This window comes from Rana temporaria, chromosome 5 (genome assembly GCF_905171775.1).
Source record: "Rana temporaria chromosome 5, aRanTem1.1, whole genome shotgun sequence".
NCBI lineage: Eukaryota > Metazoa > Chordata > Amphibia > Anura > Ranidae > Rana > Rana temporaria.
In genome coordinates this window covers 68,144,217-68,171,272 of record NC_053493.1, presented here as the reverse complement: position 1 = coordinate 68,171,272, position 27,056 = coordinate 68,144,217, and the positions used below count along the sequence as shown (strand labels likewise).

The 27,056-nt window shown below is 43.5% G+C and overlaps 1 protein-coding gene across 1 annotated transcript; it reads left to right on the top strand.

The window, feature by feature from the left end:
- The first annotated feature begins 2,989 nt into the window (after positions 1-2,989).
- GTPBP4 (GTP binding protein 4) lies at positions 2,990-26,733 on the top strand. The gene is made up of 17 exons (XM_040352673.1): positions 2,990-3,110; positions 6,936-7,106; positions 9,588-9,691; positions 9,778-9,914; positions 11,380-11,480; positions 14,598-14,690; positions 15,086-15,277; positions 15,361-15,426; positions 17,518-17,607; positions 17,691-17,801; positions 19,448-19,525; positions 19,611-19,662; positions 20,944-21,044; positions 22,296-22,493; positions 23,701-23,763; positions 24,890-25,030; positions 26,177-26,733. The coding sequence occupies exons 1-17, from the start codon at positions 3,063-3,065 to the stop codon at positions 26,327-26,329; spliced, it is 1,899 nt and encodes a 632-aa protein (XP_040208607.1). The 5' UTR covers positions 2,990-3,062; the 3' UTR covers positions 26,330-26,733.
- Positions 26,734-27,056: the final 323 nt, after the last annotated feature.

Below are 27,056 nucleotides of genomic sequence, written 5' to 3'. Positions count from 1 at the left end.
AACAGTTTGGAAGAGAGTTGAACCCAGCATTGGGTTGCCACCTTTACTTCAAGTCAAACCCGAACACTTTAGCGGCCCACAATACATATATTTTGCTATTAAACACTATTTCTGATCATATGAAGTTAATACCAAGAGTTCCCCTTTACATCAGAGTCCTCAGAGTTCCCCTTTTAAATCTGAATCCACAGAGTTACCTTTTTACATCTGAACTCGCAGAGTTCCCATTCACTGTAAGGGGGGACTCTGCAGACTCTGATGTAAGGGGGAAATCTGGGGGCTCTAACATAAGGGATGCTCTGGAAACCATGATCTAAGGCCCGGTACACACGGGCAAACATGTACGATAAAACCGGTCCGTCGGACCGTTTTCACCGTACATGCCTGCCAGAGGGCTTCTGTACGATGGTTGTACTAACCATCGTACAGAAGTCCGCGCGTAAACAATACGCGGGGCGTGTCCGCGTCGTCGCCGCGACGATGACGCGGCGATGACGCGGCGACGTGGGCGGGCCTGCCATTTAAAGGCTTCCACGAATGCGTCAAAGTCATTCGACGCATGCGAGGGACGGCGGGCGCTCGGACATGAACGGTAGGTCTGTACTGACGACCGTACATGTCCGAGCGGGCAGGATTCCAGCGGACGGTTTTAAAACACGTCCAGGAATATTTGTCTGCTGGGAAAAGGCCCGGCGGGCAAATGTTTGCTGGAATTCGGCCCGCTCGCGCCTACACACGACCGAACATGTATGCTGAAACTGGTCCGCGGACCAGTTTCAGCATACATGTTTGGTCGTGTGTACGGGGCCTAAGGGGGAACACTGGGAACTCTGATATACAGGATGACTCTGATGTAAGGGGGAACACTGTGGCCTCTGGTGTAAAGGGAAACTCTGATGTAAGGTGAAACACTGAGAACTCTGATGTACGGAGAAGACTCTGATGTAAGGGGGAAAGCTGTGGCCTCTGGTGTAAAGGGGAAGTCCGATGTAAGGGTTGCTCTGAGAACCCTGACTCCCCTTTGTGTATTCAATCAGAGGCAGGAGAGAAAGGGGAGAGGGGGGAGACATTCACAGACAGGGATGGATGGTGAGCTCACTCACCCCCTGGCAGTCAGCACCTCTCATCCAGATTTATCTGAGGCTACTGGACTTCAAATTTCCAGCCCCAACTTTCCTATTCTGAGGCACAGCACTGAGGATTAGAGTGTGGGCAGACACAGAGGGGACGGTGTGGGGGGAATAGGTGTAGATCGAGCCCTCTCTCAGGCAGTGTGAAAGAGACAACTGCAACCATAAACCCTGCTGGCAAGCCATAGTCCAGGCTAAATAATGTGTCCGGGTTTCAGGCTTTCTGAAACCCGGACACATGATTCCAAACCCGAACTGTCCGAGTGAATCCTGGACAGGTGGCAACCCTAACCCAGCAGTCAAAAATCAGTATGGATAAGAATTACAGCATCATGATTAATCGTTAAGAATCGAAACCACAATCTTTTTTCCTTCCCGATCTTCAAAACAGCATGTCACGATCTTTCTAAGGCTACTTTCACACTGGGGCGGCAGCGGTAAAGCGCCGCTATTTTTAGCGGCGCTTTACCGTCTTTTTAGCAGCACTATTTGGCCACTAGCGGGGCGCTTTTAACCCCCGCTATCAGACAAAAAAAGGGTTAAAACCTTTAGTTCGGCGGCGCTGCCCATTGATTTCAATGGGCAGGGGCGCTTTATGAGCGGCTCTTACAGCGCCTCAAAGATGCAGCTAGCAGGACTTTTTTTTACCATCCTGCCAATGAACCACTCCTCGGGCTTTCACACTGGAGTAAAAGGAGAGGCTCTCTCAGGGCGCTTTGCAGGCGCTATTTTTAGCGCTATAGCGTCTGCAAAAAGCGCCTCAGTGTGAAAGTAGCCTAACAAGTGCAGAGTTCTCACAGCTGGAAAAACTAAATCCAGGCAGTCTGCCAAAGTTTTATTACAACACACAATAAGTAAAAACAAAGTATCTTTTCGTTCTTTTATCAAAAGGAAAGAACTCCAGCGTGTAGATGAAGGAAGTTTAACCATTAAAAGACCAAACCTTTTCTGACATTTAATAAGAATTTGTGAAGATAAAGCGAAATAAAACAAGAAAAAAATTGTGTCAAAAGTGTCCGATGTGTCCACCATAAAAATCTCTGATCCCCGCCATTTCTAGTAAAAAAAAAAATATTACTAAAAATGCCATAAATCTATCCCCTATTTTTAGACGATATAACTTTTGCACAAACCAATCAATAAACTCTTATTGTGATTTTTTTTTACCAAAAATATGTGGAAGAATACGTATCGGCCTAAACTGAGGAAAACATTTTTTTTTATATATTTTCGGGGGATATTTATTATAGCAAAAAGTAAAAAATATTGATTTTTGTTTATAGCGCAAAAAATAAAAAACGCAGAGGTGATCAAATACCACCAAAAGAAAGCTCTATTTGTGGGGAAAAAAGGACGTCAATTTTGTTTGGGAGCCACGTCCCACGACCGCGCAATAGTCAGTTAAAGCGACGCAGTGCCGAATCGCAAAAAGGGGCCTGGTCCTTTAGCTGCAAAATGGTCTGGGGCTTAAGTGGTTAAAGGAGTGGTTAAACCCACATGCTTTTTTTTACCACTACTATTCCATCATATTGTTTTTTTTTATTAAAAAATGCAGCAATTTAGAAATCAGATGAAAGGTTTAGCGCTGGGAAACACTTTTTGATAGATAAAAAGTGCATTTTATATACAATTATATAGATCAGACCAAAATGAGGGACAAATGAGGAGGAATAAGGGACATTGCTCAAAATTAGGGACAGTCCCTCGAAATCAGGGACAGTTGGGAACTATGATAGTAACACATTAAATGAAAAATAAAAGATGAGGACGCCAGGAAAAACACAACAATCACACGTCTGGCAAATTTGCCCATATTCATCATGGCCGCTCCAGTGCTTGGCTCGGATTTCCGCTTCCTGTTTTCTCTCTCGGCCGGTTTCCGGTCTCTTCCACTCTCTCGGAGTCTGGGTCGGGGTAGCACGCACCGCAGACATGGCGCTCTATAACTTCAAGAAGATTATGGTGGTACCCACCGCTAAGGTAAGTCCGGGAATGAGGCTCTGGGTTAAACCGGGGGGGTGTCCGGCGGGGGCGAGCTGTGCGACACGTGACTATGGCCCGGGCCACATGAGACACGTGGAGAGTTTCCCTGCCATCCACCAGGGCTGTGACTTCTCCCAGCAATGTGTGGGGGTGGGGAGGTCTCTTCTCACACATAGAGGAGTCCCCAGGATCTTCTATAGAGCTGATGTGTCCCCTGACGTCTAGTCCTTACCATAGTATTATGGGGGAGGAATGTAATTTCTTCTACTACAGTATTATCATCCGATCTCTGGCTGCCATGCTCATTCTCTGTCTTCATGTACTGATCTGTCAGGATTGCAGTCCTGTAGGACAGTGGCGACTGGTGCTCACATTTTTTTTGGGGGGGGCGCAGACAAACCGAAAAAAAATAATAATCAATTGCCGCTTCACCGTGCCCATCAATTGCCGCCTCACCGTGCCCATCAATTGCTGCCTCACCGTGCCCATCAATTGCCGCCTCACCGTGCCCATCAATTGCCGCCTCACCGTGCCCATCAATTGCCGCCTCACCGTGCCCATCAATTGCCGCCTCACCGTGCCCATCAATTGCCGCCTCACCGTGCCCATCAATTGCCGCCTCACCGTGCCCATCAATTGCCGCCTCACCGTGCCCATCAATTGCCGCCTCACCGTGCCCATCAATTGCCGCTTTACCGTGCCCATCAATTGCCGCTTCACCGTGCCCATCAATTGCCGCTTCACCGTGCCCATCAATTGCCGCTTCACCGTGCCCATCAATTGCCGCTTCACCGTGCCCATCAATTGCCGCTTCACCGTGCCCATCAATTACCGCCTCACCTTGCCCATCAATTGCCGCTTCACCGTGCCCATCAAACGCAGCTACTGTAACCATCAATTGTGCCGCTTCACCGTGCCCATCAATTGCCGCTTTACCGTGCCCATCAATTGCCGCTTTACCGTGCCCATCAATTGCCGCTTTACCGTGCCCATCGATTGCCGCTTTACCGTGCCCATCAATTGCCGCCTCACCGTGCCCATCAATTGCCGCTTCACCGTGCCATTAAACGCAGCTACTGTAACCATCAATTGTGTCCCATCAATTGCCGCCAGTGCCCCCCGGCTGGTACTTCCCGGTCTCGGCTCAGCACTGTCCTCCACAATGTATTCTCCCGTCCTCTTCTGCTATGAATGGATGGCTGATAGGCGTCCAATCACAGCACCTGTCACTTCAGCCAATCGGGTGACACTGGGTAACCAGACCCGGTGCACCTGATTGGTTGAGAGGCGGGTCAGTGTTAGGGAAATTAATACATTGTTTCCCTAACACAGCTCTACATAAGCACGGAACGCACAGCAGTGCGCTCGATGCTTACCAATTTAGAAGCCCTATTAGAGCCCACAGCTCTAATATGGATGCCGATTAGAGCCGTTGGCTCTAATCGGGCACTTTCGAAAACACCCCCGCTGCTGTAATTCAGATGCCCAGCGGCCGACAAGGGGCCGGACACCTGAAAATGGGGGGGCAGCGCTGACAATAGATTCATGCAATGCATGAATCTATCTATTGGAGATTGACGGATGCAGGAGAGGGGGGCGGGGCTCCTGCGCCCTCTATGAACGCACCGCCACTGCTGTAGGATAACCATGACAGCCAGGTGGTAATTCATGTATTTAGGGAAGTCCTCAGTACCAGCTGTGATGCTCCCATCATATGAGCTTTGTGTTAAAGCAGACATACCTGAATGTACATCCCGCCAACACATACACTGGAGCTGTGCTTGGGCATACAACCTGTGTGCATGGGACCTTAGGTAAGGGTCATACCTGGGCGCAGGAAAACACGACAATCAATATAAATGAAGTATGGGGAGATTTTTTGGGGTGAATTATACTTACCTAGGTGGATGCAGCATTGCCCCCCTGCTAGCTTTAAGACTGAGAACTGAGCGATCAAACACCACCGCTCTCTCTGTTCTCACATCCCCCTTCTGGTGACTGTCAGTCAGCGGCTCTCTGCTTTGTCACTGTGGGAGTGGCCGGCTCAGGCTCTCAGTGGCTCTCTGCTTTGTCACTGTGGAGGGAGCGGCCGGCTCAGGCTCTCAGCGGCTCTCTGCTTTGTCACTGTGGAGGGAGTGAGAGCGGCCGGCTCAGGCTCTCAGCGGCTCTCTGCTTTGTCACTGTGGAGGGGGGTGGGAGTGGCCGGCTCAGGCTCTCAGCGGCTCTCTGCTTTGTCACTGTGGAGGGAGTGAGAGCGGCCGGCTCAGGCTCTCAGCGGCTCTCTGCTTTGTCACTGTGGAGGGAGTGAGAGCGGCCGGCTCAGGCTCTCAGCGGCTCTCTGCTTTGTCACTGTGGAGGGAGTGAGAGCGGCCGGCTCAGGCTCTCAGCGGCTCTCTGCTTTGTCACTGTGGAGGGGGGTGGGAGTGGCCGGCTCAGGCTCTCAGCGGCCCTCTGCTTTGTCACTGTGGAGGGGGGTGGGAGCGGCCGGCTCAGGCTCTCAGCGGCTCTCTGCTTTGTCACTGTGGAGGGAGTGAGAGTGGCCAGCTCAGGCTCTCAGCGGCTCTCTGCTTTGTCACTGTAGAGGGGGGTGGGAGTGGCCGGCTCAGGCTCTCAGCGGCTCTCTGCTTTGTCACTGTGGAGGGGGTGGGAGCGGCCGCCTCAGGCTCTCATCGGCTCGCTGAGAGTCTGAGCCAGGTGCCGGTTAAGTGGATCCTGACCATATGGTCGAAATCCTTCCCCAGCCTGGACCGGCTCTGTAACATCAGCTGTCAGCCCGCTGTTGGCTGAAAATGGGTGACAGGAGTGCAGAATGAACTGCACAGCTGTGATCCACAGGAGAAGTACAGAAAAAACAAGCTTTGGCCGCACTTCTCCTTGAACGTAATTTCCTATGAGTCCCATCCACATCTATGCAGTTCCATGCAGTGTGTTTTTTGAAGCGCTGCAGAGCCTTTTTCATGCAGAAAGATGCGTTTTGGGCTCCATTGACTTCAATAAAAGTGTATAAAAAACAAATGTACATGCTTTATAGTGTGTTTTTGGTAGAGATTTATGTTTAAAGTGAGTGTAAACTCCCATCTCTTACTTGTACCTATAGGTAAGCCTATAATTAGGCTTGCCTATATGTACTGTCAATATTTTCTCAACGTGCACCATTTAGGAGATATTTACTGTATATGAAGGCCTATAATAAGGCTTAATTGTAGGTAAAAAAAAAAAAAACCTGCTAGGTTTAGAATATATTGACCCTGCATGCAGCTGCTGACATCAGCAGCGAATGTGCTCTGCAGGGTACTCCGGAACGCAGGGTTCCCATGCGCATGCAGCCACTCACAGCGCCGGTGCCAGCAATCCCGTAAGAAACTCAGAGGGAACATGTCGGCTCCCTCAGCAGTGACCGGGCGAGCTGCCGGAGTTTCATTTTAAGGTATGTTTTTCATAATGTGCTAGTATGCGAGGCATACTAGCACATTATGCTATTGTCTTCCAATTTTTTATTTTATTTTTGAAGAGAAGTCAAACGTGCAGTAACCCAGGATAGGCTGTGGCTCTAGTTTCAGGTTGGATGCTGATCTGGGGTATTTAAAATATGGAGGGGGTGGGGGAGGCTGTTGGATTAGGTTTCCTCTAAGTACAGTTATCCTTTAAATTGTGCTGCAGATGCAGGGCTTGTCCATACACCCGTGCTTAGTGACTGTCTTGCCCAAATCCTTACGTAGGTTGGATTTTGCAGCAGAACATTACTTGTCTGCCCCTCATAACAAGTCTTGAGTGATTACAGATCTTTTTTCAGGATTTTCATTGTTCTTTTCTGTCTTGCAGGACTTTGTTGATCTCACTTTGTCAAAAACTCAGAGAAAGACGCCAACAGTTATCCACAAACATTATCAGATTCACCGGATCAGACACTTTTATATGAGAAAAGTGAAATATACACAGCAGAATTACCATGATCGACTCTCCCAGATTCTCACAGACTTCCCTAAACTGGATGTGAGTATCTCCTGATTCTTTTTCTCCCTATGGGAAGGCAAAGCGGCGCACTTACATGAAGCAGCAGAAAGAGTTAGGCCCCGTACACACGACCAAACATGTATGCTGAAACTGGTCTGCGGGCCAGTTTCAGCATACATGTTTGGTCGTGTGTAGGCGCGAGCGGGCCGAATTCCAGCAAACATTTGCCCGCCGGGCCTTTTCCCAGCGGGCAAATATTCCTGGACGTGTTTTAAAACCGTCCGCTGGAATCCTGCCCGCTCGGACATGTACGGTCGTCAGTACAGACCTACCGTACATGTCCGAGCGCCCGCCGTCCCTCGCATGCGTCGAATGACTTCGACGCATGCGTGGAAGCCTTTAAATGGCAGGCCCGCCCACGTCGCCGCGTCATCATCGCGGCGACGACGCGGACACGCCCCGCGTAGTGTTTACGCGCGGACTTCTGTACGATGGTTAGTACAACCATCGTACAGAAGCCCTCTGGCAGGCATGTACGGTGAAAACGGTCCGACGGACCGGTTTCACCGTACATGTTTGCTCGTGAGTACCCGGCCTTATTGGTGCTGAAGATTCATGCTGCAGAATATTTGTTAACCGGAAATTAAAGTAGAACTATAGGCAAGACTTTTTTTTTTTTCATTTTGAATAAAGTAAGGGAAGGTTATAACTCCTGTCAGATTTTTTTTCCGCCATCTGTGTCCCATTGGGGAGATTTCCCTTCACTTCCTGTCCCACAGCCAAACAGGAAGTGAGGAAATTTCTGCAAATTAAGTGAATTCCTTGGTGACCACAATGTCGCCAGAACTAGTGTCCCCATGGGAAGATTTCCCCTCTATTACTTTTCTGGTACAACCCAAGATTTGAGATTTTCTTTTACTTTCACTTTCAATGATAATGGTAAATAGGGCAAATCTCCTTACTTGGGACACAGACAGCAATAAAAACCTAATGGGTGTTCTAATCCCTCTCCACTCTATCCAAAGTAAAGTCAGAAGGTTTTTTATCCTAATGCATTCTATGCATTAGGATAAAAAAACGTGTGCAGCATCCCCCCAAATACTTACTTGAGCCCCATCTCGATCCAGCAATGTTGCACAAGAGACTTGACTGTCTGGGACTTGCCCTCCTCATTGGCTAAGACAGCAGCAAAGCACCATTGGCCCCCACTGCTGTCCGCCAATGAGTAGAGAGACACACAGATGGACACACAGAGCTATGGCTTGGTGCCCCCATATCAAGCTGCTTGCTGTGGGGGGTACTAAACAGGAGGGAGGGACCCGAGAAGAGGAGGATCTGGGCTGCCCTGTGCAAACATGTTTGTTATTTCTAACCCAAAAAAACCCACAAGACTTTATTATCACTTTAAAGCGGTGGTGACCCCTGCTTGGTCATTTTTACCTCCAAGTAACATGAATATCTCCTAAATGTGCACCATTTAGGAGATCCTCACCCTGCATGCAGCCAGTGACATCACTTGCACATGCATTCTGGAGGTCCTCCAGAGCTTCTTACCAAAAACGAGGGCTCCTGTGTGCATGAGTCATCGTGGCTCCGGCCATTCACAGCATCGGAACGGCGAACCTGGAAGAAAGACCAGGGAACATATCGGCCCTCTCAGCGGTGATAGTACAGCGAAAACTGTCTGGAGGGCTTCATTCTAAGGTGAGTATTTAATAATATGCGATGCATACTAGCACATTATGCCATTGCCTTGCAGGTGTTTTGACGGGAGTGATCAGGAACAGTGATCTCTCTCTACTCCCAGTCAGTACACTGGTGCCACAGTTAGAAAGAACCTCCCTAGGACACACTTAAACCTTTGATCGCCCCCTAGTGTTAACCCCTCCCCTGCCAGTGATCAGTAAATATTTTCAGCTCTGATCACTGTAATGTCACTGGTTTAAAAAAAAAATGTTCGCCGCAATGTCGTAGTCCGACTAAAAATCACTGATCGCCGCCATTACTAGTAAAAAATTTATAATAAAAATGCCATAAATCTATCCCCTATTTTGTTGACGCTATAACTGTTGCGCAAACCAATCAATATATGCCTATTGCGATTTTTTAGATTTTTTTTTTAATTAAAAATATATAGAAGAATACATATTGGCCTAAAGTGATGAATATATATATATTTTTTATAAAATTGTATGTTTTTCTTTTCAAAATTGTATGTTTTTTGTTTATAGCGCAAAAAATAAAAACTGCAGAGGTGATCAAATACCACCAAAAGAAAGCTCTATTTGTGGGAAATACATCAATTTTATTTTTGTACAGCATCCCAGGCCTGCGCAATTGCAGTTAAAGCAACGCAGTGCCGTATTGTAAAAAATGGCCTGGTCGTTAAGGGGGTAAATCCTGCCAGGGCTGGAGTGGTTAACAGAGTGTCATTAGTCAATTGTGTTGCAAGGTGCAAAAAAATACTCTTCATGTGTTCCAGAGAACATCATTGCATGTATTTTTTTTTCTCTTCACTAGGATGTGCACCCATTTTATGCAGATTTAATGAATGTCCTGTATGACAAAGACCATTACAAACTAGCTTTGGGACAGATAAATATCGCCAAGAACCTAATTGACAAGTGAGTGAAGTTTTCATTTTTTTCATAATTGATAATTCATTGATAATTCCTCCTGTTGATCTGACAATTTCTGTGTTCTGTTTCAGCGTGGCCAAGGATTATGTGAGGTTGATGAAATATGGGGACTCTTTATATCGTTGCAAACAGCTGAAAAGAGCCGCTCTGGGGCGCATGTGCACCATTATCAAAAGGCAGAAACAGAGTTTGGAGTATTTGGAGCAAGGTATTTCCATGTACTACAGTGTCTATATATTGTACATGTCTTGGGTCATGTGGCTGCAGATATTAATAGGACATCTAAATGACCCAAAGCATTCCTCTTACTACCACATCTAATAGTACCTGTGCACAGGCTCTTCAGTGATTTGTCTGTATTGTCACAGCCTGCTAGAAATCCTTAAATAACAGTTGTGGAAACGACTTTATCTCCTTTCAATTCCTCCATCCTTCTTGTCCCTTTAGCAAGTGAAGTAGTTAAGTCACTTTAAGGCCCAAATTCTTAAGCCTCATTCATATGGGTCATATCAAAGTGTATGTCCTTGGAGGGCTGTGTTTACAGGGATGCACAGATGTTCCATGCATTCTTGTGCAGGCAGTCCCATTGATGTCATTTGGGACGTAGTGGCTGCAAAGACGCTGCTACCAGTTTGGCATTGGTGTGGGTGAACGGCCCCAAATGCAGACAGAAGTGAAGTGCGGGAGGTAATCAGATTCGGCATTGCTGAATTTGTACAGTGAGCTGCACTTGCTCAGCTCACTGTACAATAGTGGACAGGCTAGTAAGTAACTTTAATGTAGAGGATTAAAATCTGCATTAAAATTCCTGCCTGTCCGATCGTCTTTAATTTTGTGATGTAAAAATATCACTTTTCAATGAATTTATATTTTTTTCTCAAAGTTTTTTTTTATTCAACATAAGTAAAGTGACAAACAGTTCCAAAGCACAAGTTATACCTACAATCCGTGTGGTATTGATAAATTAATATTTAATTGATATATCAAACATGTGGAAGTCTGTAATAACTTTCTGTTTTGAGAGGACAATGTTGTGCTTTAAATGCAAATACATTTAGTGGAAGTCCATGCTAAAACAAAAATCCCTGCATCTATAGACACCCACGATCTAACACTAACCTAAAGCTAGAAAGCTATCTACATACCTTTTCTGAAGCCGATCCAATCTGATCTCCAGTGGCAAAAGCTCTGCAGAGGACACAGCCGACAATGGCTGTGAAATGAATGGGAAGTGAAGTTGCCCATAGGGCTTCCTTTGTCTGATGTGTCCTCTGCAGTGTCTGCACCCACCCACACAGTAAAGTCGCGGATGACAGCTCAGTGTGGGATCGGGTCGGACCAGCTTCATAAAAGGTATGTATACTAATTTTTTTTGTTCCCTTTTACAGGACTAGATAGGTTAGTGTTAGATTGTGGGTGTCTATAGATGCAGGGGTTTTAGCATGGACTTCTACTTTAATACATTTAGGTCATTAGGTGTTCTCTGTTGCAATACTTTGTATTATTATCTACGGTGAGGTGGCTGTACAGATGTGCAGAAGTCCTGTGTTATGTACAGGAGTCCCATGTATGTGCAGCTTAGTGTTGAAGAGGGGGGGTTGATGCAATTTGAAATGTATATCTATCTATAAATATACCCCTTGTTTTTTTTTTTTTTTTTTTTTTTTTTATAGTTCGTCAACATCTGTCTCGGTTGCCATCTATTGACCCTAATACACGTACCTTGCTTTTGTGTGGCTATCCAAATGTCGGTAAATCCAGCTTTATAAATAAGGTTTGTGTTATTTTAATCAGGATTTCTTTGTATGCTCTATGCAGCTTAAAGCGGTTGTAAACCGCATAAACATTTTTTTATTTATTTTTTCAAACCTGCAAGGCAAAAGGCATAATCAGCTAGTATGCACCGCATACTGGCTGATTATGAAATACTTACCTCGGAACGAGGTGAGAGGAACTTACCTGGTCCACGCCGAGCGAGATGTCATCTTGCTCCGGCGTGTCTTCCGGGTATCGCCGCTCCAGTGCTGTGATTGGCTGGAGCGGCGATGACGTCACTCGTGCGCGCGGGAGATTTAAATTCGGCAAGGTCCGGCGGCTGCCGGTCCTTTCGCCGTGGATCCCCCCTGCACATGCGGCGCATTGCGAGGGGAATATCTTCTAAACCGTACAGGTTTAGGAGATATTCTTTATACCTACAGGTAAGCCTTATTATAGGCTTACCTGTGGGTAAAAGTGGGTTTACAACCACTTTAAACATTCCATAAAATTTAGGGGCATATTTATGAAGTAGTAAGTGTGACTTTAACTAAATACTCACCGGTGGTGATTCAACAATATTTAATTAATACACATGCCTAGAAGTTTTACCTGCATTGAATGTTTGGTGAATATCATATTTAATGCTTTATGACTATGCCTCTTAGTTTTTCCAGCTTTTTTATCACTTTAAATAGTTTGTTTTTGACCAAGTTGCCAAAAGTAAACAAATTTCATAAAATGATGCGGATGCTGTGCGTTTCTGCAGTATACTGTGGTAGCATTATCGACGTACAGTACATGGCACTGTGTTCCGGAATCGGTATGAACAACATCCAGTCTGCAGCCAGAATTAAAGAGAGCGTGCTGCTCCGCCAATCTGGAGAAACCCTGTATTTATGTCAGTAGATACAAGGCTTGCTCCGATTGGCCCAAAGTGCAGAGATGGGCATATGATGTCACAATATCAACCTCAGCCAATCAGAGGAAACCTTGTATTCATTGAAAAAATATAAGACTTCTTCTGAGTGGCAGAGAAATGCTTGGCCTGACTTTTTAATATGGAAAGCCACCTGTATTGCTGCTGGGACACAACCGCAACATGCAGTGTTGCTTACTGTATGCAGCTATTGTTACATTACAGAACATCCAGTGGCCACATTGTTTTTTTAAATGGAAATATGTCACTCAAATTAACTATAAAGTGATAATAAAGTATGAGTTACACTTTTAAAACGGTATTGCTGCCCAACACTAACTATGCTTAAAATGTTCCCTACCTCCTCCTGCTACCTATTCCTACTAACCTGTGTAATCAGGATGTTGATACTTACCTTTTTTTCAGTCCGCTCTGGTCCAGGCTGAAACTGGTCCGCGGATTTTCCGGCCGACCGGACAGGTTTCCAGCGGACAAATGTTTCTTAGCATGCTAAGAAACATGTCCGCCGGAACCATGTCCGATGGTCAGTATGACTCACCAGACATGTCCGCTGGCCCGAAAACCCGCGCATGACATCGAAGTGATTCGACGCATGCGTGGAAGCATTGACCTTCCAGGGTCGCGCACGTCGGCGAGTCCACGTCACTGCGTTCGCTGTCCGCGGGGAATTTGGTCTGATGGTGTGTACAGCCATCAGACCAAAATCCGGCAGCGGACATGTCCGATGAAAACGGTCCGGCGGACCGTTTTCATCGGACAGTCCGACCGTGTGTACAAGGCCTGAGCTGCAGCTTCAGGGGAGAGGAGGGAGCTCCATCAGTGGCAGGGCAATGGGCTATGTCACAGCTTCTGGAATTCCTAGCCATTGTCATGGACTCCCTCCTCTCCCCTGCAGCCATCCCTCACTGAAATGTAATCACATGACTGGAACAGAGTGGGCTAAAAAAATATATGTATACCGATCTTGTATACATAGGTTAAGAAGGATAGGTAGCAGGAGAGGGCAGAGGAAATTTTTAAGCATAGATGGTTTTAGGCAGGAATTCCATTTAAAATATTGTAGAATAACTTTGCACTGGAATGTTCCCTGTTGGTCAAATACGTGTCAATTGCATTGGCACAGTGGGGTTGATTTACTAAAACTGGAGAGTGCAAAATCTGGTGCAGCTCTGTAAATAAACCAATCCGTTTCCAATATCAGCTTGTTCAATTAAGCTTTGACAAAAAAAAAGTTGTGAGAAGCCTGTAGTTAGAGAAATATAAGGGCTGCTATTGCCTGCACCTTCTGAAAGTGCTAGTTAGCAGGCTGTTATTCTGATCTGCTGGTTAAAGTACTACTTATCATTGAGCCAGAACAATTGTACTGCTCAGGATTTCATACTCCTCTTGCTGCATAGATTCTGTGGGTTCGTTAAGTATTAAGCCCTGAAACAGCTCACCAACCAACAATCGCTGCCTACATAGTTCTCTTAGGCAAACATGTCACTAACCTAATGTAGTAACTGTTACCTGGTAACTCCCAAGCAAGGAAAATATTTGTGTGAATCGGAGAATGATTATCTTATGGGTCTGCCCTTGCCCAGTTTTAAGATTTGCACCCACTTCAGCATGGCATGTGCTATGAGCCTATGTGAGAAACCAAACTGCTTGTTATTTAATCTTGGCTCAATCAAAGATTTCTATGGAGCAGCATACACCAGGTAGCTCCCTGCCAGGCTCTCAAACAACAGGGCCTCCTTGATTCCAAAAGGTAGAAGCCAAAACTTTTTTATTTTGGATAGAGTGGGCAGGGTTAAAACTACTGTCAGGTCTCATTAGGGAGGATTGTAGGCTCAACAGGAAGTAAAAGGGATCTCCTCTCAAAATGAGGGAAATCCTCTTTCAGACAGCTGTCGCAGGAACAAGTGCCCACATTGGAAGATTTTCCCTCTATTCCTGTTCTTGTGTACTATGTAAAACTTTGTAAGTAAGCCGGCTCAGTTACAATACTTACACTAAAATATTCTCACCTTTGCGAAGCTGTCCTAGCTGGTTTCTGTTTCGTCCTGTAGTATTGTGCATTGTATAATGTGCACTATTATCTATCTTTATACTGTTAAAACAGTAGCATACGGATATCATTTAAGCCCTTCGGAAATATGAGCATTTAATAGATGGTTGTAGTGATCTCTTGAATGATTGCTTTTTGTTTTTCAGGTAACCAGAGCGGACGTAGAGGTGCAGCCATATGCGTTTACCACCAAGTCATTATTTGTGGGGCACATGGATTATAAATACCTCCGCTGGCAGGTTAGTTTTTGCTGTTTTTTTAAAAGGTACCACAATTGATTCCTTGTGTACTGAAATCTTTTTAAATGGCACCAAAGGCTATTTCCAGCTGTAATGTAATGACATTGATTCTTTGAATTTTTGACCCTATGTTCTAATAAAGCCTTCATACTTGTATTTTGATCCTGCCATGTGCTGGCTTCTGCCTGTTAACTTGCCGCTTTCTCCATATCCCTCTGATTGAGCTGTTGCTTGAGTGCCCTGACCATAGGGTAGCATGCAGAAGAACAAACAGCATGTCTGCCTTTTTTTTTTTTTTTGTAAAGAAAGATAGTATGTCAGAATTCACTTCAGTATCACAAGGATAGAGAAAGCAAGATCTTAACATGGTTCACTATAACTGTGGTACATTGCAGGTAGTGGATACACCAGGTATTCTGGATCACCCCCTGGAGGAGAGAAACACCATTGAGATGCAAGCTATCACCGCTCTGGCTCACCTTCGTGCTGCTGTCCTCTATGTAATGGACGTTTCAGAGCAGTGTGGTCACAGCCTGGAGGAGCAGCTGGAGCTCTTCAACAACATCCGTCCTCTCTTTGCCAATAAGGTTTGTCCTCCGTAATGTTGAATTCAGATAAATAAATTCGTGTCGCTTGCAAGTGATTAAGATTTTTTCTATTTTTCCTTCAGCCTTTAATGATTGTTTTGAACAAGTGTGATGTGAAGAGGGTCTCGGAACTGGCCGAGGAAGAGCAGGTAAGAGAGACATGACGGGGTCATAAAATGGAGAGTCTGAGCACAGGGCTCACTACAAGTTTATTTGAATGGGGAGTAGTACTGCATATACCATATGGCACACTGTACTGTGCAGGTTTGTGGCCTTTATCTTTTGTTGAAAAGGTATATAGTAAATCATAGCTTGGTTGGTCAGTGGACTAAACTGGGCTTGTTCACACCATACGTACATTAAAACTGAATAGAAAACTGAATTTTTCACTTGCAGAGATCCGTTTTCCTGCGTGTTTCAGTGCGTTTTTATACACGTTGACATCCGTTTTTATGCTTGTTAATTACTTGCTCTGTTCACACCAATGTTAATGTGATGTCAGGTTTTTTTTTCCTGTGCAGAAAATTGCATACACGTTGCAGATTCCTGCGCATTAAAAAATTGTCACGTGATACAAGTGTTGTGAACAGGGCACATAGAGAACCATTGTTTTCTTTGAGCCGTTGCAGCACTCGTGCTGAAAAACTGATGTTTCTGCATGTGTTGTGAATGAGGCCCTAAAGTTCTCGATACTGAGGTCCATTATGTCATTGTGGATGTGCCTTGTCCTCTGTGCCATACTAAACTACTGTGTAATTGGGCCCTAAAACTACAGGGGCTGAGGCTCGTAACTTGCAAAAGAGTATTCAAAATTCTTTTCTTTTTTTTCAAACACTTATTTCAGCATAAAAGTGAATCTGTTACTGCAGTCGAAAACGGATAGCAATCTGATCTCTCCAATAATTATAAGAACGAAGAAATGTTATCTTACAACATTCTAACAACAAAAATGTCAAACAAAATTCTGTTATGTGTTAAGGTTACTAATGTATTGGGGTCGGGTTGCAAGTATTAGGCTGGGCTCACAAAGCAGGATGGAGCGGCTCACAGCAGGGGTCCAGTGTGTCTCTGTTCTCCTTTTTAGGTCTGAATTTTTGGCTGAATTCAGACCTAAAACAGACCAGAAGATGCACAGGACTCCTGTGCTATTCGCTCCGGAGATGTGTGAGCTGAATACAATCTCCTGACATGCAAATTGGATATGGGGAAATCCGCATTCCATGAGTATGAACCCAGCCTAAATTAGAATTTTTTTACATGGAGGATAGGGTTATATTTATATTAGTGTAGTGGTTACAGGGGGAATTACGGATTTAGGGCCTATTTAGAACTTTCCAGCAGTATATCACATAATAGACATGTACATGTAGTATATCTACGTTGATATTGGTTAACCAGGTGGTGGTTGCTGCAGCATCCTTCAGGCTTTTTCCAGGAATGTATGCAATGTGAATATAACTAGTAAATCTGCACATTGCATTAATGCAAGCTGTCATTTGAATTGCATGCCAACACCTTGAAAATGGGCTGAAAAATAAAAATGCACAATTTTTTGTGATGCAGTACACAACAATGCATTGTAGTGTGTTACCATGCATTGCAGTGCACACGAGGGGTGTTGCCTTAGCTTGCTGGGGTGCCATTAAAAATGTGTGCCCGGTGTGTTGAAATGACATACTTGTTACCTGAATAAACTACATATGTTTGAAAGGGCTAGTGTTAGATTTAGTTTTAGGCTCCATTCACACTTGTGCAACTTGTCTTGCGACCTTGGATATGACAAGCATAGCCCATTATTTTCAATAGCATCCATTTCGATCGGTGCGACTCAGTCGCAGTGATTTTGAAAAGGTGCCCTGCACTACTTTGGTGCGATTTAGGTCCAGCTAGTGTAAAGTCAGATCAAAGTTGCCCTTAAAATCGTGCGACTTTGGGGTCGTGCTTGTGTGAATGGACTTTAGAGGTAAGGCATCACTCTTTGCAGAATACTAACTGCAGTTCTGCTGGCATTAAAGACTAACTTTAAAAAAAAAAAAGTAATTTGGCTTCCTATTTAGTTTTACATAGCGTTCAAAAATGACTTGATTTGTAGGTGCCACTTTAACCTCCTGCATCATGCATATGAATCTCTTGAAATTGACTCTATACTTGAGATGGGGTGTATTTCAAGGTGTAAGCCTTTCCCACTGTAGCAGTATAAAACAGTCTAATGCTTTTCTTTTTTTTTTTTTTTTTTACAGAAAATCTTCAAGGACCTTGAAAATGAAGGCCTGCCAGTGATTGAGACCAGCACCCTAACCGAGGAAGGTGTGATCCAAGTTAAAACAGAGGTATGCATTGCTAGAATGTTCCATGTGGCCTTAAAAATCCCGGGGTTATTATTTTTTTAAATGAATTCTGTTCTTTAATGTAGGCATGTGACCGATTATTAACCCACCGAGTGGAGACCAAGATGAGGGGAAATAAAGTCAATGATGTGCTCAATAGGCTTCACTTGGCCATTCCAACCAAGAGAGATAATAAGGTGAGAAGATTTAATCTTTCATGTCACATAGTTTATTGTTCATAAAGCATGTGAGTTTGAATGAGAATGATGGACTTTTACTTGTGTCTAAGGATTATAGGAAGCCTAGAACACCTAGCTTAAAATGGAACTTTACCCATAACTTGATGAAAAATAATGTTCTTTAGCAAGGAAATTCCCCATTATTAACTATGATACCAAAATTAGTGTGTGCTGTAAATTTCCTATCTTTTTGTGCGGGAGGTTGCCATTTTGCTGAAGCCCAGAACCCTGAGCAGCAGTAAATCTTTAGGCTGTCAGCAGATCATGCTCTATAATTTTGGCCTAAAAGAAGAGAGAAACTGAGCATGCGCAGAGAAGCATAAAACCATGTATTACTGGATATAGGCACGTATTTTTCATGTTTCACATAGCTATACCTGCAAAAGGGGCCGGCCTGAAGTCATCTAGCCAGACTCTATTTTCTGACTACTTTAAATAGAAAACACTTTATGCTGTTATTGTGGCTTTCTTTCTTGAGTCGTGTGTTTTATAGAATAATGAGGAATCTAGGTTTAATGAATGTATGTGCTTTTAAAAGATCCAGGGTAGAATTGGGCACTTTGCCTTAAGTTAAAGTGGTAGTAAAGTAATTTTATTTAAAATCTGCTGACGGGAAGGTTTTTATAACAGAAGAGACCCTTGTGGTCTCTTTTGTTATAAACGTCCCCCTGCCTGTCAGAGATTATGTGATTTGAGCCACACAAATGCCACTTGGATCACATTTCCGGCCCACTCTGTGTGCCGCAATGATGTGCCGCAATGATGTGACTCCATGTGCATGGGAGTAACTAAACCTCAGCCCGGCCATTCAAGTAGATGAAGCCAGAGAACCCGGAAGGAATACCAGGCGAAGATGGTTGCAGGCTGGAGGGCTCTGTTTGCAGGCAAGTCTGTCATAATGTGCAAGTATGTTATGACTTAGGCCTCGTACACACGACCGGACATGGCCGCTGAAACTGGTCCGTGGACCAGTGTCAGAGGACAGATCCGATCGTGTGTACAGGCTAGTGGACAGATTTCCAGTGGACAAATGTTTCTTGGCATGCTAAGAAACATGTCCGCTGGAAAGCTGTCCGGCGGACATGTCCACTGGTTAGTACGTTAACCAGCGGACCGAAATCCTGCGCATGCGTTTTTATTTTTAAAACATGACTTTACTACCACTGTAATTTTTTCTTGCCCTGTCAGATGCTTATTGTCTACAATAAACTCTGGTGCATCTCAAACTGTACATATGATGTATGTAGTATGTATGAGTAAAGCAAATGATCAGTATATCTGTGTACTGATTTTCCTGTATAAATCGAACCTTGGATCACACTTCCTGCCTCCCAAGTTTTTTCTTTTGGCCAACTTCACCCGACCTATAACGAAGCCCAGGATGGGGGACAAGGGCAGGGTCAAGCGCAACTTTAACAGGTTTTATCTGATTGTATTACTTCATCAGTTTGCGATGCAGTTTTCACTGAAGATAACCTCCTGATCTATTTCATCAGGTCCTGTGTGATATAACTTGGATTTAGGAAATGTTAACCTTATAAATGAAATATAAATCTGTTTATCCATAACCTGGATCTTATTGTGACGGGCTGTTTTTATTTCAGGAAAGGCCACCTTTCATTCCAGAGGGCGCAATAGTCAGGAAAAAACGAATGGATACAAACGCACCTAAGAAGAGATCGGTTAGTAGCCTAAACTGTAAAAGACACTTTGTATATGGAGGCTTTTACAGCACTGAATAATGTGATTTTCTATTTTGTGTTGTAGGAGAGAGACCTTGAAATGGAGATGGGAGACGATTATATCCTGGACCTACAGAGTGAGTGTTGACTCTTCACAATTCTTATTTATTTTAAATTGTTATAATGTCAAAAATAGGAAAAGTCTTTTGATGACAGCTTTTTAGAGCTACATACTACAAAAATATTTGTTTATAAGAAAATCAGTGCTGGGGGACTGCCATAGCTCATGCTTCTTGTCTTTCTATCACGATAATCCAGTACCTTGAACATTTTAAATCCCTGACCTAGAAACAGTATGTTGTTTAGGAGCTCAGACTTTATCTGAATGCCTGTTTTTGGTCAGTAACCAAGAAAATATTGAAGTCAGAGATAGCTATAGGGAAAAGGAGCATTTTCACAAGGTTGTCATCAGTGGCAGCCTCCTTATTTCTGTTACCGTGTTTCCCCGAAAATAAGCCCAGGTCCTATATTAATTATGCCAACAAAAGACACAGTAGGGCTTAATTTCAGGGTAGGTCTTACCATATAATGTGCTATCTTCTCTCCCCCTCTCCCTCCCTGCCTGTCAGGAATCCCCAATGCAAACTGAGTTAAAATGCTTGTAAAATCCCATAATCCACTCTATTACAGTAGTTTATAATGTACAATGTGTGCGTTTCTGTAATATAATTGTGCCAAATACATTTGTTATAGAGCCGCTCTGCACTTCTGTTACCCACCGGAGCTCACTTCCCCACAATTATATTACAGAAACACACACGTTGTACATTATAAACTACTGTAATAGAGTGGATTATAGGATTTTACAAGCATTTTTAACTAGGGCTTATTTTCAGGGTAGGGCTTATATTGCAGCCCTCCTGGAAAATAACGCTAGGTCTTATTTTCAGGGTAGGTCTTATTTTTGGGGAAACAGGGTAGTACAGGTTTCTTTTATGCCAGCAGTTTGTCACAATATAAGTACAGATGCTACAAAGGCCTTTATTTTGCTGCCTAAATCATCCCTCAGCTTCACTATGTGGGAAGTCAATATCTTGGAACAAGTTTGAAAATGAAACCACCTGACTTTATTGGCTGCATTCTTGTTCCAGTTCATTAGAGGATTCATGAATATCAAAGAAATACTCAATTCTGAAAGAGGTCTGCTCTGGTAGTGCTGTCTGTTATAAGGTTACTGGAAGTTCTGCAACACACCACCATGGAGTAAAGAGGAGGAATGCATTATGCACACACAATGTTTATCTCAAATTCTTTAGAAGTATTTTTGAACTGATGGATGGTTACTATTGTACTCACCCTCCTCATAAAGGTAGAATGACAGTCATTTGCTCATGCATATGTTTCCCTCTTGTTATTAGAATACTGGGATCTAATGAATCCATCAGAGAAGCATGATAAGATCCCAGAAGTCTGGCAGGGTCATAATATCGCAGATTATATTGATCCGGATATCATGAAGGTAAGTCTGAATTTGAGTACTTGGGGAGGTTATAGTGCTACCTTCTGCACTGTCTATATAAAAACTTGTTTTTATATCGAAAATGTTATACTCGCCTGCTCTATGCGCAATGGTTTTGCACAAAGCAACCCTGAACCTCTTCTTATGGGGTCTCCCACAAACAATCTTGACCCCTCCCCTTCTGTGTCTGCCCAATGGCAAGCACTTGCATGCAGGCTTCATCCCGAGCTGGGCAGTGTGCATCCATTGACACACACAGTGCAGCTGTGCTTGGGGCTTGGAAGGGAGCAGCAGGGGCCTGGAAGAGAGGATAGAAAACCACCAGACAGGCACGGTGCTGGATCCTTTATAGGATTCAGGTAAGTGTTTAGGGGGGTGGATAGGCACAGCAGGTGGCTAATTTTATTTTTTTACCCTAATGCAAGGAATACATTAACGTACAAATTATTTTACCTTTAGCCCTGGTTCACATTGATGTGCTACTTCACTTCGATTTCAAAGTAGCAAGCTCAGCGTGATTTTAGGTGCTACTTGATAGACATCTGTGGCTTCATGCACAGATGCCTATTGAAGTCACACCTAAAATCGGCAAAAGTAGCGCAGAAACTACTTTTGCAAATTGGTGCGGTGCAGCAAAATCAGTGTCGCATCAATTGGAACAGTGCCATTGCCTCCAATAGGCTGTGACTTGTCATGCGATTTGATCTTTCAAATCACATGACAAATCGCTCGAATGTGAACCTAGGCTTAGAACAACTTGAAGTATGACAAGATGTTTTACTACTACTACTACACTCTGTGGGTGTCGGGACAACATTCACTCCCTGGGAATTAGCTGCCACCCCAGCTGTCTTGTATATTGACCCAATTCTCAAAAGCTGAATTTTACAAAGATGATGGGTTGGGCTTTCATTATCATAGAGTTGGGTTCTGTTTGCATATCGACGATCTCCCCCTTTACCTAGATACGGTAATATTGGTTTAATATTTTTGTAGACTCTTATTTTGTAGCCATCTTTTGCTATATTTCTGTTCACATGTGTGATATTTTTCAAACTTACACATCCCTGTGCACAGTGTAGATTGGTCAGAGAGGTCAGTGAACCCCAAAACCTGCATTGGGAGATCCAAATTGGCATTACTGACCAAAGTCATATGTGGACATTGAAGCTCCAACTGGACCATATCGTTTTTGTATCTGTTTTAAGTGTTAATTATTTTAACATCCAGTATGTGTTTACTTTGTATTAGAAACTGGAAGAACTGGAGAAAGAGGAGGAGCTAAAGGAAGCAGCTGGTGAATATGATAGTGATATGGAGAGTGAGGATGAGGAGATGGCCGAGATACGAGAACTTGCTCAACAGATTCGAGAAAAGAAAAAACTGAAGATCCTTCAGTCAAAGGAGAAAGATATACATGGCCCGCGATTACCAAGAACTGTTAAAAAGGTAAGTGGACCATGGATCAGATATGTTAGGACCGTTACATAATTTGCACAAAAACAACCGGGATTGAGCTTGACTAGGTTGGGAAATATATGGAAGTCACACATCACCTTTAAAGGTGCCTTAGGAATTTTAGTTGTTTGACCTGTTGGAGTGCCATCACTGGTACATGTCCAGAAATGACTAAATTGAGAGGAAGTATACTAAATGTGGAAGTAGGCACATGTACACCATACCACAGCAGTGTGGTAAATATGTTAATCGGCTGTCAGTTCCTTAAAGTAAGCATTCCATACCACATTATTAACCACCTCAATACAGGGCACTTTCACCCCCTTCCTGCCCAGGCCATTTTTTCAGCTTTTAGCGCTGTCACACTTTGAATGACAATTGCGCTGTCATGCAACACTACCCAAATGAAATGTTTATAATTCTTCCCCGCAGATAGAGCTTTCTTTTGGTGGTATTTGATCACCTCTGTGGTTTTTATTTCTTGCGCTATAAACAAAAGAAGAGAGACAAGTTAAATTTTTGCTACAATATCCACATTTAAAAAAAAAAACTGTTTAGACCGATATGTATTCTACATATTTTTGGTAAAAAAAATCGCAATAAGCTTATATTGATTGGTTTGCGCAAGTTATAGCGTCTACAAAATAGGGGATAGATTTATAGCATTTTCTTTTTTTTTACTAGTAATGGCGGTGATCTGCGATTTTTATCATGACTGCGATATTGCGGCAGACATATTGAACACTTTTGACACATTTTTGGGACCATTGACATATATACAGTGATCTGTGCTATAAAAATGCACTGATTACTGTATAAATGTGACTGGCAGGGAAGGTGTTAACACTAGGGGGCGATCAAGGGGTTACATATGTTACCTAGGGAGTGATTCTAACTGTAGGGGGAGGGGGGGGACTCACAAGGGGAGGAGACCGATCGGTGTTCCTCTCTGTACAAGGAACACACCATCGGTCCCCTCTCACCTGACAGGATGTGGATCTGTGGGTGTATATATGAAATGTTAGGGTAACAATATGTAAATCTTCCTTATTTTCACTCCATACCACCGTATAGTAATTTTGTTTATTATCTGTTACGTCCTGATAGGTAGAACATATCACAGTATAACTAATTATTTATTGCTTGACACTTGTTTGCAGCATTGTTAAAAATCACAATTTTGCCTCTAATTTTACAGGTCCAACGGAAGACATTAGAAAAAGAGATGAATTCATTGGGTATTGATGTGAGCAATAATGAGGTAAGAGGACCTCATAAAGAGAGCAGTTTTTTGATTCACAGTTTTTAATCCTTATTTTAAAAGAGCTTTTCTCAGAAATTAGCTGACTATAGACAATTTGAATCTCAGGTCGGTTCAGTAGGGACCAGCTGAGATTCAAACCATGTATGGGCAGGCTGATTGTACCCAAGTCGCTTTATTGGGTACAACCAGCATGTCAGATTTTTCATGCAATTATTGCCAGCAGCTATAGCTACTAGCAATATTTACTGTGATTTCCAGGCAGGGACGGCTCCCCACGCCACCCCATCAGGAGAACCCAATAGTTCCACAGGAGGGATTCCCCTATCAACACAGTCAGCGATTAGTTTTCTTTCCTACAACCCTTCGCACCTTCTAAGATCGGCTTTATTCTCATTGGCTTTTATAAGCTAACATTGGGCACCTCCTAAGCTCACAAACTGAAAACTTAGAGGAAATAATTGCAGATGGTGCACATGAAATTCAACATACATTGCCACTATCTATTTACATAAAAATGCTATTAAAAGGCACATTGTGAAACAGTTTTCAGCAGTGTATTCCAGCTGAATAAAATGAAAAACTGGTGGTTGAAATTTTAAAGGTAATCTTTCATACTGCGGTTTTTCTATTATAATGGTCTTTTGCCATATTTTATCTGTATACTTCCTTAGCCCCGGTCACGCTAATGCTACAAAAATGAAGTCTGAAAAGAGTTTAGAATGTGACTACATTGCTGTCACCACGGTGAGCTCCCCTTGCTAACGTTTTTCGAACCCAATGCCCTCCTGAGAGGAAACTCTTTGATGCCTCTGGCTGTGCCGATGCTTGCCTGCTCACTCTTATTTACCAATGAGGCTGCCCAACTTATTGATAAGTTAGAAGGAATTTGTAGGGATTAGCAGCACATTCTGAGGCTACATGGACAGAATAGCATGGCATATTCATCCATGGTGGGAAGATTTGGGTATCTGTTGCAGGTATGCAAGCCTCTAGGAACCTGCACTTCATACTTGCAGCATTAGTTCCAACCCCCCCATAGTAGTCTCTTTAGCCTTGTTATATGCTCAGTATTTGCCAAATGCTCATGGAGTTCATTTTTTTGTAACTTGCTCCTGTCTTACAGACACATTATGCAGAACAAGCAAGGTCCAGAAGCCTCCAGAGAAAGCGTAAACTTGGAGATTCTGAGCCACCGACATCTGTTACCCGCAGCCGAAGCAACTCCAGGCCACCAAGAGACCAATCCGGAGTTCGTGATGCAAAGGTCAGTGATCCTCCATGTGTTATTATAGACTCAATTGTTGGCTATTTGGCCTTATGTATTCCTTTCATGATACTATAAAGAGGTGAGCTCTAATCACTCATATGTGGATGCCTTCTAGGTCAGTTTTGCTATACAAATGGGTTTTGCATGATCCAGGAGTATTTGTAATCTCTGGACAACTTTTAAAAATTGGATTAAGACTTATTTAACCCATAGCCATAATACATAATCATTTCCATGTCTCGCCACTCCTTGTAATTGGCACTTAACCCCCTTCAAATACCTAACTGGGAAAAAATGTGTTTCTAACTTAAAACTGTAAAATAAAAAATATATATTTGAGATCTGCTACCAAATGAGAACCCTGTGTGAGTAAAACTATTAGACTTTATCACTTATGTGTTTCATCTGATATTATGAACAGAATTCTACATGTTCATTGTTACTTGTGTGTAATTATTATAGAATACTGCAACATTTTGTATGCGTGAACAGAGCCTTGGCTCATTTTGGGGGATGACAGTCTCCATATTTAAAACAAAAAAAACGTTCTATTGGCACAGCACACCTCGTGTGCATTAGATCTGTACAAATGACGTGTTAAAGCGGAGTTCCACCCAAAAGTGGAACTTCCGCTTAATCCACTCCTCACCCCCTTACATGCCACATTTGGCATGTCATTTTTTTGGGGGCTTCAGTAGGAGTGGGACTTCCAGGGACCGCTTAGGCGATACGTCAAATCGCCTTTTGGCGGCCCCTCCCTGTAGGCGATCACCTGGGACACATGACAGATCCCAGGCAATCGCCTGTCCACTCAGGTAGCACCACTCGCGCATGTGCAGTGAGTGCCCGGCCGTGAAGCCGAAAGCTGTCGCGGCCGGGTGCCCACAGTTAGAATGGAGGCGCCGGCGGAAAGGAGCGGAGCTCCGGGCGTCACTGGACAGTGGAGCAGGTAAGTGTATGTTTATCAAAAGTCCGCAGCTATGCTTTATGTTAATAAACATAAAAAAAGGCTGGAACTCCGCTTTAAGCAGAGATCAGCAATGATGATTCTTTCAGCTCTTGACATTGTTATAATTACAGTTTAAATTCTAGCTGTGAATATTAGTATCATTGTCGTCATCGCCTTGTTTTTTATTTATTTAGATGGCAAAGCAAGCCAAGGTGATGATGAAGAAATCCCAGAGGAAAATGAACCAATTGAGCAAGAAAGGAGAGGCTGATAGGCATGTGTTTGATCTTAAACCCAAACATTTACTGGCTGGTAAAAGGAAAGCTGGCAAAACAGACAGACGATAAGACCTTCTCCAGTGGGAATATGACCGTCACTCCTCTGCTGCTCCTCCGGACTTGTAACTGTCAGTACACAGCTTTCTCCTTGTCACATTGTGTGGGGGTCCCTGTGCTTCCCCCGTGTACAGCTCCCTTCTTGTCACACTGAGTGGGTGGGTGGTCATTGTGCTGGCAGTGTACAGCTCCCTTTTCATCACACCCAATATCACCATTTTAGTTTTGTAAAAAGGAACAATCTGGACTGCCCATCCTTCATTTTCCACTTTAGGTTTCCTTCAACCACTTTTCAGAATTGGATGGATTTTACAGCATACAGTGCCTTGAACCAACCCTGAATCTTTAAATGCGCCCTGATTAAAATAAATATGTATAAGATCATATTTATTAAAGCTAAATGGACTCCGCTAAAAGTGTATGTGTCTTCCCTTTATGTTCCTCAAGTACTACATGGAAAACTGCTGTATACTACAAAGACAGATACTGAGCTTCTCATGTGTAAAAATTGTAGAATATTTTGAACGGCTGATAATCGTTACACTTTTCAATAATACTAAGGCCTGATTCACACCTATGCATTTTTTGTGCATTTTGCAGATTTGCACTACAGAACGTGTTTCACGATAAATGGACTGTAGGGCAAATCTGCAAAAGCATTAAAAATGTGGGTTTCAGGCCTAAGGCAGGATTAGTACATTTGACGTAATTAAATTTTTAGTTACGTTTTTTTGTTTTT

Excerpts from the sequence above, each read along its gene's own strand:
- GTPBP4 (XM_040352673.1), top strand. The coding sequence starts at position 3,063 with ATGGCGCTCTATAACTTCAAGAAGATTATGGTGGTACCCACCGCTAAG. Across the intron at positions 9,692-9,777 it reads GCCAAGAACCTAATTGACAA|CGTGGCCAAGGATTATGTGA; the intron begins GTGAGTGAAGTT and ends GTTCTGTTTCAG. Across the intron at positions 19,526-19,610 it reads ACGCACCTAAGAAGAGATCG|GAGAGAGACCTTGAAATGGA; the intron begins GTTAGTAGCCTA and ends TTTGTGTTGTAG.